At 56.6% G+C, this 14,842-nt stretch overlaps 1 protein-coding gene across 2 annotated transcripts in view; it reads left to right on the plus strand.

Moving 5' to 3' along the window:
* The window catches only part of ARHGAP26 (Rho GTPase activating protein 26), a 103,680-nt gene that overhangs the window by 18,921 nt on the left and 69,917 nt on the right, over window positions 1-14,842 (plus strand). For both annotated transcript variants that reach the window (XM_063413947.1, XM_063413946.1), the window contains exons 4-10: window positions 183-254; window positions 1,299-1,400; window positions 3,241-3,351; window positions 3,597-3,701; window positions 4,366-4,495; window positions 4,768-4,868; window positions 7,651-7,745. In XM_063413947.1, coding sequence (XP_063270017.1) covers window positions 183-254; window positions 1,299-1,400; window positions 3,241-3,351; window positions 3,597-3,701; window positions 4,366-4,495; window positions 4,768-4,868; window positions 7,651-7,745 — 716 coding nt within the window. The remainder of the gene's footprint in view (window positions 1-182; window positions 255-1,298; window positions 1,401-3,240; window positions 3,352-3,596; window positions 3,702-4,365; window positions 4,496-4,767; window positions 4,869-7,650; window positions 7,746-14,842) is intronic.

The raw sequence follows: 14,842 nt of genomic DNA on the forward strand, positions 1-14,842 counted from the left end.
TGGAAACACTTGAAGAGCACCAGGAGTGGGCTCTTGCTGTTGGAGAGTGGCCGGGGGGGCTGGGGGGCTCCCAGGTTTGCAGGGACAGAGGGGTGAAGCCTGTGGGTGTGTGGGGGCTGTGGGGGGGTTTCCATGGCCAAGGCTGTGCAGCACAGCTGAGCTGTGCCTGTCTTTGCCCCCAGATCGAGAACGCCAGCGAGGTGCTGATCACGCCGCTGGAGAAGTTCCGCAAGGAGCAGATTGGGGCTGCCAAGGTAACACAGCCACTGCGCTGGAGCTGGCCAGGGCCTGGCACACTGCAGGGTGGGCTTGGGCATGCAGGAGGCAGAGTGCTGCTGTGGGATGGGCACGGGGCGATCCAGCTCCTGGGAACTGCCTCAGCGTCCGAGTTCACCCACAACCAAATAGTGTGCCAAGGGCAAAAAACTGCATGCCAGCTGAAGTGAGCTCTTCTCCTCACTCCAAGGAAGAATTAGGATTTTCTTGGAGGGGCTCACATTGTCCTGAGTTCCCCAGCCCGCACTCCCCACCCCAAAGCATCGCTGAGGGCTGCAAGGGAACTCCGACGCTCCTGGCAGGACGGGGAAGTGCCGGTGGGGCTGAGGGTGGCCCTGAGACAGCCTGGCCCCCCTCTTTCTTTCCTGCCTTTGTTCAGAAATGAAAACCACTGTCTGTGGCTCCCCTGTTGTTATAACAACCTGCTGCTGCCTGTGGGCAGCTCGTGCCAGCGCCGGGGCCGCGCTCGCATGGCAGCAGTGCCCAGCCCCGGTGGGTGCAGCTGCAGACAAAGCACAGAGGAGCCCTCCAGGGGGGCCCTGCTGGGAGCAGCTGCTGCACAGATTGGGCCTGGCGTGCTGGGGTGGCCAGGCTGGGACGAGAGGTGCAAAGGAAAGTGCAGTTGGCATCCTTAATGCTCCTGCCACAAACGGCCGAGGCACTGTGTCACTGTGTCACTGTCCCGGGTGACACGGGGGAGAGGCTCTGCAAGGTGTGGAGTTGTGACCCTGTTCTGCTCAGAAAGCACTTTCCTCACTGTTGTTTTTGGACCTGGATGTTTTACCAAGCACTGGGCCCCAGGAGTGGAGGAGGGGTTCCCTCAAGCCTTGGGTTTTGGCAGCAGAAGCTGCTTTCCTGGAGCTGCCTGATGCTGGCAGGTAAAAGCAGCCTCACCTGCTCCCAGGTCCTGCCTCATGTCCGCTCCCACCTGGCACTGCCACCCTGCCCGGTGCCACAGGGATGCTGGCACAGCTGCTCTGGGCCCTTGTGTTCAGTGTCACACTTTCTGCTCTGTTCTGTAGGATGCCAAAAAGAAATACGACAAGGAGACTGAGAAATACTGTGGTGTCCTAGAAAAGCACTTGAACTTGTCTTCCAAGAAGAAAGAATCCCAGCTTCAGGAGGTGAGAGCATCTGAGTTTCTATGTCTGGCTGAGACTGTGGAGAGCTTTTGGAATGCCTCACACAGCTTATAACAATGGTTCTCCTGGCTGTAAACTCATTTTTTCCCCTCATTCTGGCTATGGGTGCTGGGTTTTCCCCTTTTCCTGTAATGAAAGGATACAGAGCTGTCTTGGTGAGTAAATCAGAGAGATCCCAAAATGGATAGCAGTCAAAAAGGAGAGAGGGTTTATAATTAAAGAGTGTAACAGAAAGGAACTGGTTCTGCTGCAGGCTTCCCATGTGCCAGCACAAATCATGGATGTCTGGTCTCCTCTGCAAGTGGCTCTCTGCTTTGTGCTCCAGGGGAGGAGGGATCAGGCTTAGTGCCTTAAACTCTCTCAGAGCCATCAGTGATTCAGGACGTGGCTGGCTATGGTGACAAGTGCTCCTGCTGGATGCTGAGTTTTCAGTCACTTCCTTCAAGTCTGGAATTCCCTGTGCTGGCCCAGAGCTGGGTTGTGTGTCCTTGCCTTTGGGCATGGTGCTGGTGTGCTGCTGATCCCTTACTGGGGGCACTGGTGGGCATGGGGCTCCTGTGCCCGGGTGGTGGGACCGTGCCCAGCAGGGCTGGGGACTCGAGAGCAGAAATACCTGTGGCAGGTGAGCATCCTCCAGCAAATCAGGGCTGAGGGGGCTCAGAATTGCAGGGGTGCTGCCAGCCAGCCTCGTCCTTGGGCTTTGTAAATAACTTCCCATGTGGAAACACCCACGTGTCTCAGGGAGTGGTGCCTTTTAAATGACCCTCTGAGCCCTTGGTTCAGTTTGTGTTTGAGGTTCTGATATGGGGCACGGGAGGAGTTCTGGCTGTGGAGGGAAGGGTCCACTGGTGGCTGTCAGAGGTGTGATCCTGTGCCCTGGGCAGAGCACGGCCCTGTGGGGCTGCCCGGAGGTGCCATGGGGGTACAGGTGGGAAACGGAGTGGGGTTCTGGGTGGGATGCAGAGCAGGGTTCTGTGTGGGATTCGGGATTCTGTTGGGGATTCTGTTGGGATGTGTGCAGGATTCTGTTGGGGATTCTGTTGGGATGTGTGCAGGATTCTGTTGGGATGTGTGCGGGATTCTGTTGGGATGTGTGCAGGATTCTGTTGGGATGTGTGCGGGATTCTGTACGGGATGTGTGCGGGATGCAGAGCAGGATTCTGTTGGGGATTCTGTTGGGGATTCTGTTGGGAATTCTGTTGGGATGTGTGCAGGATTCCGTTGGGATGTGTGCGGGACGCCGGTGCCGTGCAGTGCCTTGGAGCAGCGCTGGCTGCTGGTGCCATCTGGTGGCATCTCCCACCCCGCCCGTGACCCGGCTGCCGCGGGAGGGCAGGAGGAGCCTGCAGCCCGCTGGGAGCAGCTCCCAGTCCCGGTGCTGGTTCCCGTTCCCCCGTGGCACTGGGGGTACGTGGTTTGTGTGGCCCAGACCCCACCGAGGGAGGGCTTGCCTTAGAAAGAGGATTCGGTGTGGAGTTGTGAAATGTGGGTGTGGCATCCCTGGCGAGGGGGAATACTTTCCAAAAAAGGCAGAGTTGCCTTTTCTTGCCAAGTTCACAGCGATTTCCATTTTTCTCATCTCTTCTGTGTGTTTTCTACCCAGCTGTTGGGGAGGTGAGAACATGAGTCACCACACCCATTTTTCTCAGCCGAAGGAAGAGCGTGCTGGTGTGGATCAGGTTTATGTTTATTGTTTTAGTGCCATGTGTCCAGCTGGGGCTGGGGCTGGGGCTGGCTTTGCTCTGCCTGGGGGTGTTCCTGTCAGAGCCAGGAGTGCTCTGGTTGTTCCTGAGCTCGTGTTTCCCCTCCAACCCCTCTGCAGGCAGACAGCCAGGTGGACCTGGTTCGGCAGCACTTCTACGAGGTGTCCCTGGAATACGTCTTCAAGGTGCAGGAGGTCCAGGAGAGGAAGATGTTTGAGTTTGTGGAACCTGTAAGTGAGCTCTCAGTCCGGCTCAGCCTGCACAAAACCGGGCTGGTGGTGAAACAGGGGGTCCTGGGGGGCCCTGGCAGTGCAGGGCCGGGGGGTCCAGCCTCACCCCACAGCCCCTCTCACCGAGGCCCACCAGGGAGCCCCTCCACCCCGGGGGGCTGCAGGGCCCCCTCCCCTCAGAGAGCAGCTCTGGGTGCAGCTCTGGGTCTCCACTGACCATCTCCATTTGCTTCTCCCCAATGCAGCTGCTGGCCTTTCTGCAGGGGCTGTTCACATTCTACCACCACGGCTACGAGCTTGCAAAGGACTTCAGCGATTTCAAGACAGAGCTGACAATCAGCATCCAGAATGTGAGTGTGTCCCTGTGCCCGGGGTGTCCCTGTGCCCTGGGATGTCCCTGTGCCCTGGGATGTCCCTGTGCCCGGGGTGTCCCTGTGCCCGGGGTGTCACCATGCCTCGTGCCCATTGCTATTCGTGTCTGGCAGAGCCACCTCACCTTCTGGTGTATTTTAATCACAGCATGCCAGCCTGGTTTGGGTTGGAAGGGACCTTAAAGCTCATCTCATTCCACCCCCTGCCATGGCAGTGACACCTTCCCCTGTCCCAGGCTGCTCCAGCCCTGTCCAGCCTGGCCTTGGGCACTGCCAGGGATCCAGGGGCAGCCACAGCTGCTCTGGGCACCCTGTGCCAGGGCCTCACAGGGAAGAATTCTTTCCTAATATCCAATCTAAATCTCTCCTCTTCTAGTTTGAATCCATTTCCCTTGTCCTATCACTATTGACCCATGTCAAAAATCACTCTCCCTCTTTTTGTAAGCTCTCTTAAAATTCTGAAAGGCCTTGCCAATTGTAATATTTTTGCTTTAGCTTAAATCCAGGCCCAGGACACAAACCTGGCCTGTGGCTGCCCCTGGGCTCCCCAGTCCCATTCCCCACAGGGCTCAGGGACCCCCTGTGCTGCAGAGCCAGGCACGGCTCCCTGCCCTGGAGAGGACATTCCTGGTTTAATTTGCAGACAAGAAACCGCTTTGAGGGAACACGGTCAGAGGTGGAAGCTCTGATGAAGAAGATGAAGGAGAATCCCCATGAACACAAGAACATCAGCCCCTACACCATGGAGGGGTATCTCTACGTGCAGGAGAAGCGTAGGTGTTGGGCTGGGGAATGTGCTGGGTGGGGCCTGGGGTTTGTCAGGACAGGGGCTGGTGCAGCAGGAACAGAATCCCTGGAAGACAGGGATTGGCCCAGTGAGTGGGGGATTCTGTGGGATTTCAGGGGAATGTGGCAGCCAGGGAGAATCACTGCCAGTGCCTCATGAAAGCCTCTGAGGTGCAGGAGTCTGGCATGTGAAATGCTGGTTAAACACAGCGGGTTCTCATGGAGCTCTGTGGGCATGACCCCTGTCTTTGCTCTGCAGGTCACTTTGGGACTTCCTGGGTGAAGCATTACTGCACCTACCAGAGGGACTCCAAGCGCATCACCATGGTGCCCTTTGACCAGAAGTCAGGGGGAAAAGGGGTGAGTGCTGCCAGGGGCAGGGCTGTGTCCTGTCCTGCCAGGGGCAGGGCTGTGTCCTGTCCTGCCAGGAGCAGGGCTGTGTCCTGTCCTGCCAGGGGACAGGGCTGTGTCCTGTCCTGCCAGGGGCAGGGCTGTGTCCTGTCCTGCCAGGAGCAGGGCTGTGTCCTGGCAGGGGACAGGGCTGTGTCCTGTCCTGCCAGGGAGCAGGGCTGTGTCCTGGCAGGGGACAGGGCTGTGTCCTGCCAGGGGCAGGGCTGTGTCCTGCCAGGAGCTCGTGGCACTGCTGGCTCAAACTGTGCCACCTTTTTGGCAGGGTGACACAAATGCAGTGAACTGGGTCACATTCATTCCAGGCTGAGTGGCTGGCACATGGGGAATGAACTTGGCACCTGGTTTGAGAAAGAAAAGACAGGGGACCCCCAGAGCCCACAGATCTTTGCCAGCCCCATGTACCCAGCATGCTCCAGCTCCATGGGTGCCTGCTCCCCAGTCCCTCATTCCTGCTCCAAGGCAAGGACAAGATAAACAATTCATGATTTTGCTCCTTCTCCAACGCCTGTGACTTGTCCAAGGCCAGGTTGGACAGGGCTTGGAGCAGCCTGGTCGAGTGGAAGTGTCCTTGCCCACGGCAGAGTGGAACAAGATGAGCTCTTTCTACCCAAACCATTCTGTGATCTCTGATGATCCTGTGACTTGGCCAATGAAGTTGTTTTGTTTGGACAGAGCCACAGGAGAGCCTGGAGGGGCTGTGAGGAGCAGGGGGAGCAGTGGATGTGGGGAGGCAGCACATGCTGTGTCCCAGTGCTCCCAGGGCTGTGTCCAGGGCTGCCTTTGCTCCTCTGTGCAGCAGGAACAATGGACCCCTCCCCAGTGCTCCCAGCTGGGACGGTTTGCAAACACAATCCCCTTGCTGGGGAGTGCCTGGGGCAGCTGGACAGGCTCCCACACAGCTTCCTGCTGGCACAGGGAGCCGGCTGTGGGCAGGGAAGCTTCTAAAATTAATTTCCTCTTGCCTTGGAGCATCTTCATTATAGTTCAGCATTAACATATCCCAGCCCTGTAATCATCAGTGCCTGTCCTGTGTTTTGTCTGGTCCCTTCCATTTCAGGGCTCTCCCAGCACCCAGGGGTGTGGGAGCTGCTGGCAGCACCCTGAGCCCCTCTGCAGGGCCAGGCTGGAGCTCTCTCCAGGGCTGTGCTTGCACCACCCTGGCACGAAGTGCTGCCTGTGCTGGGGCAGCTCTGGCCGGGCTCCAGGGGCTGTCAGTGGTGACCACCTTGGACATCTGAGCATGGGCCAGCCCGGGGGCCTGGGGCTGCCCTGCTGGGCATCCTGGGGGCTGCTGGTGCCAGGGTGCTGCATGAGGAGACCCTTCCCTCGTGGGTCAGAGGTGGTAGCAGCCCCTTGTGACCTGGGGCTGTGGCCAGAGCTGGGTATTGGTGGCTGTGGAGCAGGAAATTCCTGAATTCTGGACAGGGAGCTGGGCAGTGGGAGCAGCCTTGTGCTGCCAGTGGGCCAGGCTGGGGGCACCAGGGCTGGGCCACTGCCAGAGCCTGGGGAGAAACCCTGGAGGGAGCTCTTCTGTGTTCCTGGGTCTGTGCTGGGTCCCTTGTCTGGAGAGTTCTTGGTGAGACAGAAACCATGGAAGCACATGAGAGCAGTCAGGCAGGAGTTAGGGCTTCTCCCCAGAACGGGGCAGGTTCAGAAGAGCATCTGCAGCAGTGCCTGCACTGTGGGCAGCCCAGGAGGGGCTGGGGCAGCAGCAGGAAAATGTCAAATGCCATCCCAGAGGCACGGTGGGGTGAGCAGGGCTGTGTGTGAGGGGTGTTTGGGCTGTCAGGAGCTGAGTGATGGTGGCAGGAGCTGAATGATGGGGAGGAGTTTATGGATAAGAAACAGGGAGTCACCCTCCCTGGGGGGATTTAATGGATGTGTTGTTGTGGCACGTGAGGACATGGATTAGTGGTGGGCTTGGCTGTTCTGGGCAACTTTCAGACTCTGATCTTAAAGGTCTTTTCCAATCTAAGTGATTCTAAATACGTTTCCTGGAAAAATGGTGATGTCAGGGAACAGGGTGGTCAGCCAAGGTGTCATCAGGAACAGCACAGAGAGCCCAGGAAAGTGTCTGTCTCCAGGAACTCCTTCAGAATTCATTTTCTCTTAAGTCATCAGTGGAATTTCACAGTTGCAGGAGAAGTGTCTGTGCTGGCCGGGGCTGAGGCAGGATTTCCTCCAGCAGAGGACAGCAGTGCTCTGGATCCTGCTGGATCTCTGCTCAGCCCTGTGGAAATCCAGTACAGCCTGGATGCAGAGAGGCAATCTCTGGATGGGAGAACGGTTTTGTCATTGCTTTGTTAGATCATAAACATTTTAAGACATGTTTGCTCCTGTTAAGAGTCCTCGTGTGCACAGTGCTGCCAAAAACACAGCGTGGAGAGAGTGCAAACCGCCAGCAGGTCTGTGCAGTGTTGTTCAGCAATGGAAAATAAAGCTGGTTTTGCCCAAAAGTTGTGGTCCAGCACTACCTGCCCACATGAAGAATGGGCTGTATGGTGCTTAATGCACAGATTGAATCGTGGGCAGCCTGACATGAAAGGTTTTGGATTAAACAAGGGTGAGAAGACAAGTCCTCCTGTCAGAGATATAAACAGATATTTTTAGCAGGGTGATGTTGCCAGATCCCCCCAGGTTTGAAGCTGCCCGTTGCCAGCAGTGGGTGCTGGGGACAGGCCTGTGGTTGTTGGTTGTTCTTGGCCTCACCTGTGGATTTGTCTCTTCCCAGGGGGAGGATGAAGCTGTCACCCTGAAATCCTGTACACGGCGGAAAACAGACTCCATTGAGAAGAGGTTCTGCTTTGATGTGGAGGCTGTGGATCGGTGAGTGCTGCCAGGGGGCTGTGGTGCCCCTGTGGAGGGGAGGGCTCTGCTCCTGCCCTTGGCTTTGGGACAGTCCCTGTGCACTGCCCGTGTTGCTCTCCCTCAGTCCCCGCTCCGTGAGTGGAAAGCTCCACGGGGTCACACCTTTTCCAGCCAGGTGCTCTCTGTGTGATGGGTGGGTGCTTTGCTTTACAAGTGTCTCTGGCTCAAGTCTCTCCGACTTAAGGGTGTTTTAGCACTTCTGCAGCCTCTGGCCACACAAGGTGAGCGGCTGCCAGCCTGGAAAAGGAGCTCTGTGGGTGTTGTGGGAGGGATGTGCTGCCTCTTCCCAGCACTGGGTATGTGTTGGAATAGTGTCAGCTTTTCTTCTGGAGTGGCTGTTGCTGGTTCACCGTGCACGGGTGATAATGGACCTCTGGCTCGTGCCTCCAGGCACTTTCACTCCTTTTTCCTGAAGAAAGAAAACACTTCTGCTGTGACTTATCATGCAGCAGCTGGAGCAGGGGTGTGTGTGGATTCAATCTCCGGCACCCAGGAGTGAGAGCTGTTACCATATCAGCGACATCATGCATGGCTTACACACACACACAGGAGGGCCAGGCTGAGCTGCTGTTCCAGGAGGAATTAGTCACTGCCTCGGGTCTCCCCCGCTGCAGAGCTTCACAAAAGTCTGCTCCAGAGGCACTCACTGTGTGCTCCCAGCTGTGTGCCCCCCGTGTCCAGCTGGACAGGGAGGTCTCAGAGGTCTGGAGGTCTCAGAAAAACCCAGGTTCACTGAAGTTGGGGTGTTGGACATGCTGGAATTACCCCGGTGCCTCTCCCTGTGCAGCCTGTGCCTGGCAGCGTGGCGGTGCCAGCCCGTGGCAGGGAGGGTGATGGATGATGGAGCTCTGCCTGTGTTGGCTCAGGGATGAGATAACCTGGGGCTGCCTCCCACTCTGGGGCTGTGCTGTCTCCAGAGAGCTGCAGCATTTCTGCTGACACAGGAATTTTTTTTTTTTTTTTGCTGTGCCCTGAAGATATTTTTTTATAATGTGAAAATCAAACTAAAAGTGGGAGAAGGAGAGTGGAGCCACAATAATTTTCTTCAACGTGTTCAGAGGCAGCTGAAGGTTCCCTTGATGTTTGGAGCCTGCCAGGCACGGGATCAGGAGCTGCTCCAGAAATCTGTGTGTTCCATGTAAATCATGGCAGTGCAGTAGCACAGGAAGGCGAAACCTGAGGAATTTCTCCTTTCATGTACACATTCCTGCTGCAGGGATTCGCCTGAGAGAGCAGGACACACCCGAAAGAAAAGGCTGCTTTTTCCCAATGTACAGGCAGCTCTGCATTCTGTTGGTATCAGAATTTGTCATTAGATGTCTAAAATCTCGGATATTCCCAAGATAAACTTACAAGGAAGAGGAAACAAGTTTTGCCAGGCAGAAGGAGACTGTGATGTGCCCAGCCTGTGTCCCCCTTCCTGGGGTGGATCTGGGCACCTGCAGGGCAGCAGGGCCCGCTGGCAGTGCCAGGCTGTGCTGGATCCCTGCACCCTGCCAGGCTCCCGGGCTGGCTGTGTCACACCTCGGGACAGCCTGGAGGTGGCAGCCTCGGCCAGACACCGCACAGGGATGAGCTTTTGTCAGCCTGCGTTTGGGAGCTCAGACAACACGGGGTGTGGGCTGGAGCTCAGCACTCACACCCTAAATAGCACCAGCTAAGAGCTGTTCCTTCCTAGGTGGGAAAAAAAGTGTCTTTACAGTCTTTCTCCTGTAAAGATGATTCAGCACAACCAAGCTGAGAATCTGGAGCCTGGTCTGTTATTACAGCATTGCTTCCTTGTCACAGAATCCCAGAATAGTTTCTGTTGGATCTCAAAACTCATCTCATTCTGCCCCCTGCCATGGGCTGGGACACCTTCCACCAGACCAGGTTGCTCCAACCCCCCTCCAACCTGGCCTTGGCATTTACAAATATGTTCTCATATTCAGGGTAGCAAGTTAGAAGTATTGTATTGTATTGGAAAATTAACCCCAGAATGGTGTTCTAGGGTCTGGCTGAAATACACCCCCAGTGTGATGGATACTGTGCTTTACTGCTAATGCTCTTTTTTCATTAACTAAACTTGTTTGTAGTCTCTGCACATTAAATCAGGTTTGTAAACAAGGTGAACAGGGATGACAGCCAGTGTCTTACAAAATGAGCCTGGGGAGGAGGAGGAGTATCTCATTTGACTGATGACAAGGCTTTGTCATTTAGGATAATGTAGGTCATTGCTCTGGGCCAAACTGCTTTAAGTGCCAGCTGGCTTCTAGGGGAGCAGGGGCTTTCAAAGGCAGGGTTTGGCCTCTCGGTGGGTCAGGGAGCAGTGAACTCTGCAGGAACCACCACGGCCCTGGACTCTGCCTGGGTGCCCCAGGGTGAGGGCCACCACACCTGGAGCACAGTGGAATTGTAGGACCAGAATCCCAGAGTCACTGAGGTGGGAAAAGACCCCAACACTGAGTCCCAGCTGTGCCTGATCCCCACCTTGTCCCCAGCCCAGAGCACTGAGTGCCATGTCCAGTCCTCCCCTGGACACCTCCAGAGATGGGCACTCCAAACCTCCCTGGGCAGTGCCAAGGCCTGAGCACCCTGTCTGTTAAGAAATTCTTCCAGAAAGAAATGGCACAGTGGCTGGATGGTTGGCATGGGGGTGGGAGAGTTGCTGGGCACCTGCCAAGTGCTCCCCTCGGCAGATGGTTTTCCCAGGAGGGCTGTTGGCCTTGCTCTGGGAATGCACTTGGCAGATGCAGGGCTGTGGCAGTGGCAGGACGTGCTCCCTGTGACAGATGCAGGGCTGTGACAGTGGCAGGAGCTGCTCCCTGTGACAGATGCAGGGCTGTGGCAGTGGCAGGAGCTGCTCCCTGTTCCCTGTGACAGATGCAGGGCTGTAGCAGTGGCAGGAGCTGCTCCCTGTGACAGATGCAGGGCTGTGGCAGTGGCAGGAGCTGCTCCCTGTGACCCCGTGGTGTCCCCAGACCTGGCAGTGCCTCTCAGTGTCCTCAGTGAGGGATGTCACAGTGAGGATGAGGCCCCTTCCCCTTGGTGGCCACAGGAGCCGTGGTGGCCCTGACCCCGTGCCCTGAGCTCTGTGGACAGCCAGACTTTGTGAGTTCAGGGTCAGTGTCCCCCTTAGTGCCATTTTGGGGCCACATGTGGCTGTTTGGTGCCTGGCCCGTGGGCTCCTGTCTGGGCTGCCCTGCTCTGCCCAGGTTGGGACTGGGAACATCTCTGTGCCCTCAGCCCAGCTCAGCCCCTGTTAGTATTGCACTCTTGTGTGTTTTCATCAGCAGTTTAGATTGTCTCGCTGTGATAAGCTGCTACAGCAGTTGGAAGTTCTTATCTGTTTCTATTGCTTTCCTTATTTGTTTGTTTTCCTGGAAGAAGGAAAAGCTATTGCAGTTTTTTATTTTCTCAGTGTGCTTAGTCACAGCTCCTTAAGGCCAGGCCATTTGTCACAAAAGCTGAGATATTGAGAAAATTCAAATTTCCTGTGTGGTCTCATATGGAAAAATATTCCATTTTTAGATTGTAGCATATTGAAAATACTCTTTCTTATTAAGTGTTTGCCATGTTCTGCTCTCATCTCACCCTCCTACACTCACTCCATTTAGAAATGGATTTCTGCTGATCCCAAAATGTCCCTTCCCCTCCTTGTGTGCCAGAAAAAGGCAAAGGGGTTTGGTGCCTGCAGGTGGAAATGTGGGATGCGGCACCAAGGAGTGAATCAGCTTTGATCCTGTTTGCCACAGCAGCTCAGGTTTGGCTGACAGAGGCAGGAGGGTGTCCTGCTGCCCTGTGCACGCTGTGCCTGGCTGGCTGGGCTGGCTCCACGGGGCTCCAGGTGCATCCTGTGCTGGGAGAGGTGGGAGCTGCCCCACAGCAAAATCTGTGTTTACTGTGTGTTCTCTTTATCAATAATTATCTGTCTGAGTTGGTTGGTGAGGGGACAAGGACAGACCCGTGTTGCTGATCTTTGGGGAAAGGATGTCAGAGCAGGGTTTGGCGTGGGGGGATGCTGGAGATGAGCCCGGTGAGGAGCAGGCTGTGGAAGGGTGATCCTCCAGGAGGCTGGGTGGGGATGGTGCTGTTTGCAGGGTTTGCAGCAGGGCTGTGCTGGCACCAGGCTGCTCCAGTGCCAGCCTTCCCACCTGGCTGTGAGCACAGGAACCCCGTGGGCATCGGCCACATCCATAATGAATGAGGTGTAATGTGTGGGTGCATTTTAAATTTATCACAGCCAGGAAGATGGCTCTGCTCAGGAAAGTGATGCAATGGGTGCCCTGGCAAATAAACACTGGGGGAGGAAATGCAGAGCTATTTGCAATGGAAATGGGGTTTGATTCAGTTTCACAGCCCCTCCCCTCATGCTGTTGAAGAAGTTTGACTTTGAAGTGAAGCCGGAGGAGTTATCTGCTCAGAGGCAGAACAAACATTTTGCTGTTATCACCTGTGCTGGGGGAACTTGGCACTCCAGATACCAGCACTGCCACTCTGGGACCGTGCTCTGCCCGGAGTCCAGTGCCCAACAAACCGTGAATGGAGGATTTGAGTTTCTCTATTCTAATGTCTTGGCTAAAGAGACAGAAATCCCAGTATTTCCTTCCTGTGTGTCCCTAGCTGAGCTAGAGCCCTTGCAGGGCTCTCTGACTGAGGTGTCTGTGCCTTCAGCAGCAGCTTGGCTTAAAATCAGACCTAAGCCCTGGCTAAAGTGCCACTGCAGCTCCCCAGGTACCAGGGGCTGCCCTTGAGTCACTTTGTACCTGCACAACAAGGAGCTTTGTGCAGTGTTTTGAACACATTCGCTGTTGGATGTGGAGCGTTTTCCCTCTCAGATGAGGCGATGGTTAAGTGGTTTCCTCTTCCCTCTGAAGTGAGTAAACTTCCAAACCACTAAGCTGGTGAGTATTGACTGACTCACCAATGGGATTAGCAGAGATCAAGCACATTATGTCTGGTTTTTGGACCTGGGCACAGCTTCCACTGGTGGGACAGTGCTGAGCTGCCGTGTGCATGCTGGAGGTTGGGCTGGTTGGATGGGGAGTGGAGTTAGGGAGAAGGGTTAATCCTCGGTTCCTGGCCTGTGTGTGCCACAAAGCAGCACAAGAGGGGCCAAACCCACCTCTTGAGAGCCCCTGTTAAAGTTTAATTTTCTTACAGGCTCTTATCAAGGACCAAAGGGCATCTGCAGAGTGTTGGTGCAGCTCACGTTTTCCCGCCGAATCACCCTTGGGAAGTTCAAGTTAGAAATCACCCCTCTCCCCAGGCTTTATCAGGTTTGGGGGGTTGAGAACAGAGCCTACGTGCTCTGTGGAACACTCTGCAGGCAGCTGGCAGCTCCCGAGGTTCAATCCCCCTTCCCTTCCCTTCCTTTCCCTGCATGTGCCCTGCGGTGCTCGGAGCAGCGTTCCCTGCCCCTGTGCCACCCCAGAGCCCCGAGCTGTGCTGGCTGGAAGGGCAGCACCAGGGGCAGGGCCCTGTTTGAAACCCCGTGGGCAGGGAGCAGCAGCAGCAGCAGCAGCAGCAGCAGCAGCAGCAGCAGCAGCTCCCCTGCCTGTGCCCGTTGCCAGGGAATCTGCGCCGTGCTCGGGTGGGAATCGCTGCTGCTGTGTCTGGAACAGGGGAGGGAGCGGCAGCACCGGCCAGACACACGGACAGGGTGAGCCCAGCGGGCCAGACACACGGACAGGGTGAGCCCACCGGGCCAGACACACGGACAGGGCTCTGGGTGAGCCCACCGGCCAGACACACGGACAGGGTGAGCCCACCGGGCCAGACACACGGACAGGACTCTGGGTGAGCCCACCGGGCCAGACACACGGACAGGACTCTGGGTGAGCCCAGTGGGCCAGACACATGGACAGGGCTCTGAGTGAACCCAGCGGGCCAGACACACGGACAGGGTGAGCCCACCGGGCCAGACACACGGACAGGGCTCTGAGTGAGCCCAGCGGGCCAGACACACGGACAGGGTGAGCCCACCGGGCCAGACACACGGACAGGGCTCTGTCTGGCTGAGCCCAGGGCTCTGCTGGCCCTGCTCTGGGAGGGGATGTGGCCCCCTCAGGAGCTGCAGACTCAGCCCAAAGGCACAGGGCTGGGGAGGTGCAGGTTTGGCCCCTGTGTGTGTTGGGATCCAGGCTGAGGTTGAGCTGGGATGTGGAGATGGAAATCCTGGGAGCTCACGGCCAAGCACGGTCAGTGAGATGCCAGTCCCTGGTGTGGGATCACAGCTCCCACCCCACACTGAGGCTGTGCAAACTCTGTCTTGTCAAATCCATCCTCACCTTGCTGGTCACCCTTAACAGAGCAGGTAATTGAGGTTTGACTCCTGGCAGGGAAGGGGTGGTCCAGGAGTGGACGCAGCATCCCCTGAGGAGCGTGGAGGTGGCGTTGGCCCTCGGGCAAGGGTGGTGCCAGTGCTGTCCCCTGCTCCTGTGCTGTGTGAGCAGCACTCAAGCCTGTCCTTTCCCCTTGTCATTACAGTAAATGAGCAGTCCCAGGGCTGTTTGTGTGAGGCTGGATTGCCTGGGCAGCTCAGGGCTGGTGTGTGTGTGACAGTGCTGGGGGCAGGAGCAGCACTGGGACTCTGCACTGCTCCCCCCGTGAGGCTGCTGCAGGGGGACAGCACCAGCATCATGTCACTGCCACTGCTGTGACAGCAGGGTATGGACAGGGCCAGGGGACTGGCACAGCCATGAGGACATGGATGTCTGAGGGATGGAATGCTTTGCACAGCAGAAGGTCTCCTCCGTGAGCCTGGTGCTTGGGGTGGTGGTGAGACAAGGGGACTGGGATGTGTGGGGCTCCTGCTTGCTTGGTTACCTTCCCTGGTTACCTTCCCTGCCTTCTCCTGCCGTGGCATGGACGTGTTCCACCCGGTGCAGGTGAGCTGCCTGGCCCAGGGCCACAGGAGGAATTTGGCACCCAGCTCTTGCAAAAACCACTGAAAAGGTGTGTGGATTGTTGGAGATGCCCTCTGCTCGCTTGCTGATGCTGGTCAGGACCTGCAGGGATGTCCACGGCTTCTGTCCTCCTTGTGCTGGGGCTTGTCCTCCTTCCCTCCTGCCCTC

Source organism: Prinia subflava, chromosome 16 (assembly GCF_021018805.1).
Source record: "Prinia subflava isolate CZ2003 ecotype Zambia chromosome 16, Cam_Psub_1.2, whole genome shotgun sequence".
NCBI classification, from domain to species: Eukaryota; Metazoa; Chordata; class Aves; order Passeriformes; family Cisticolidae; genus Prinia; species Prinia subflava.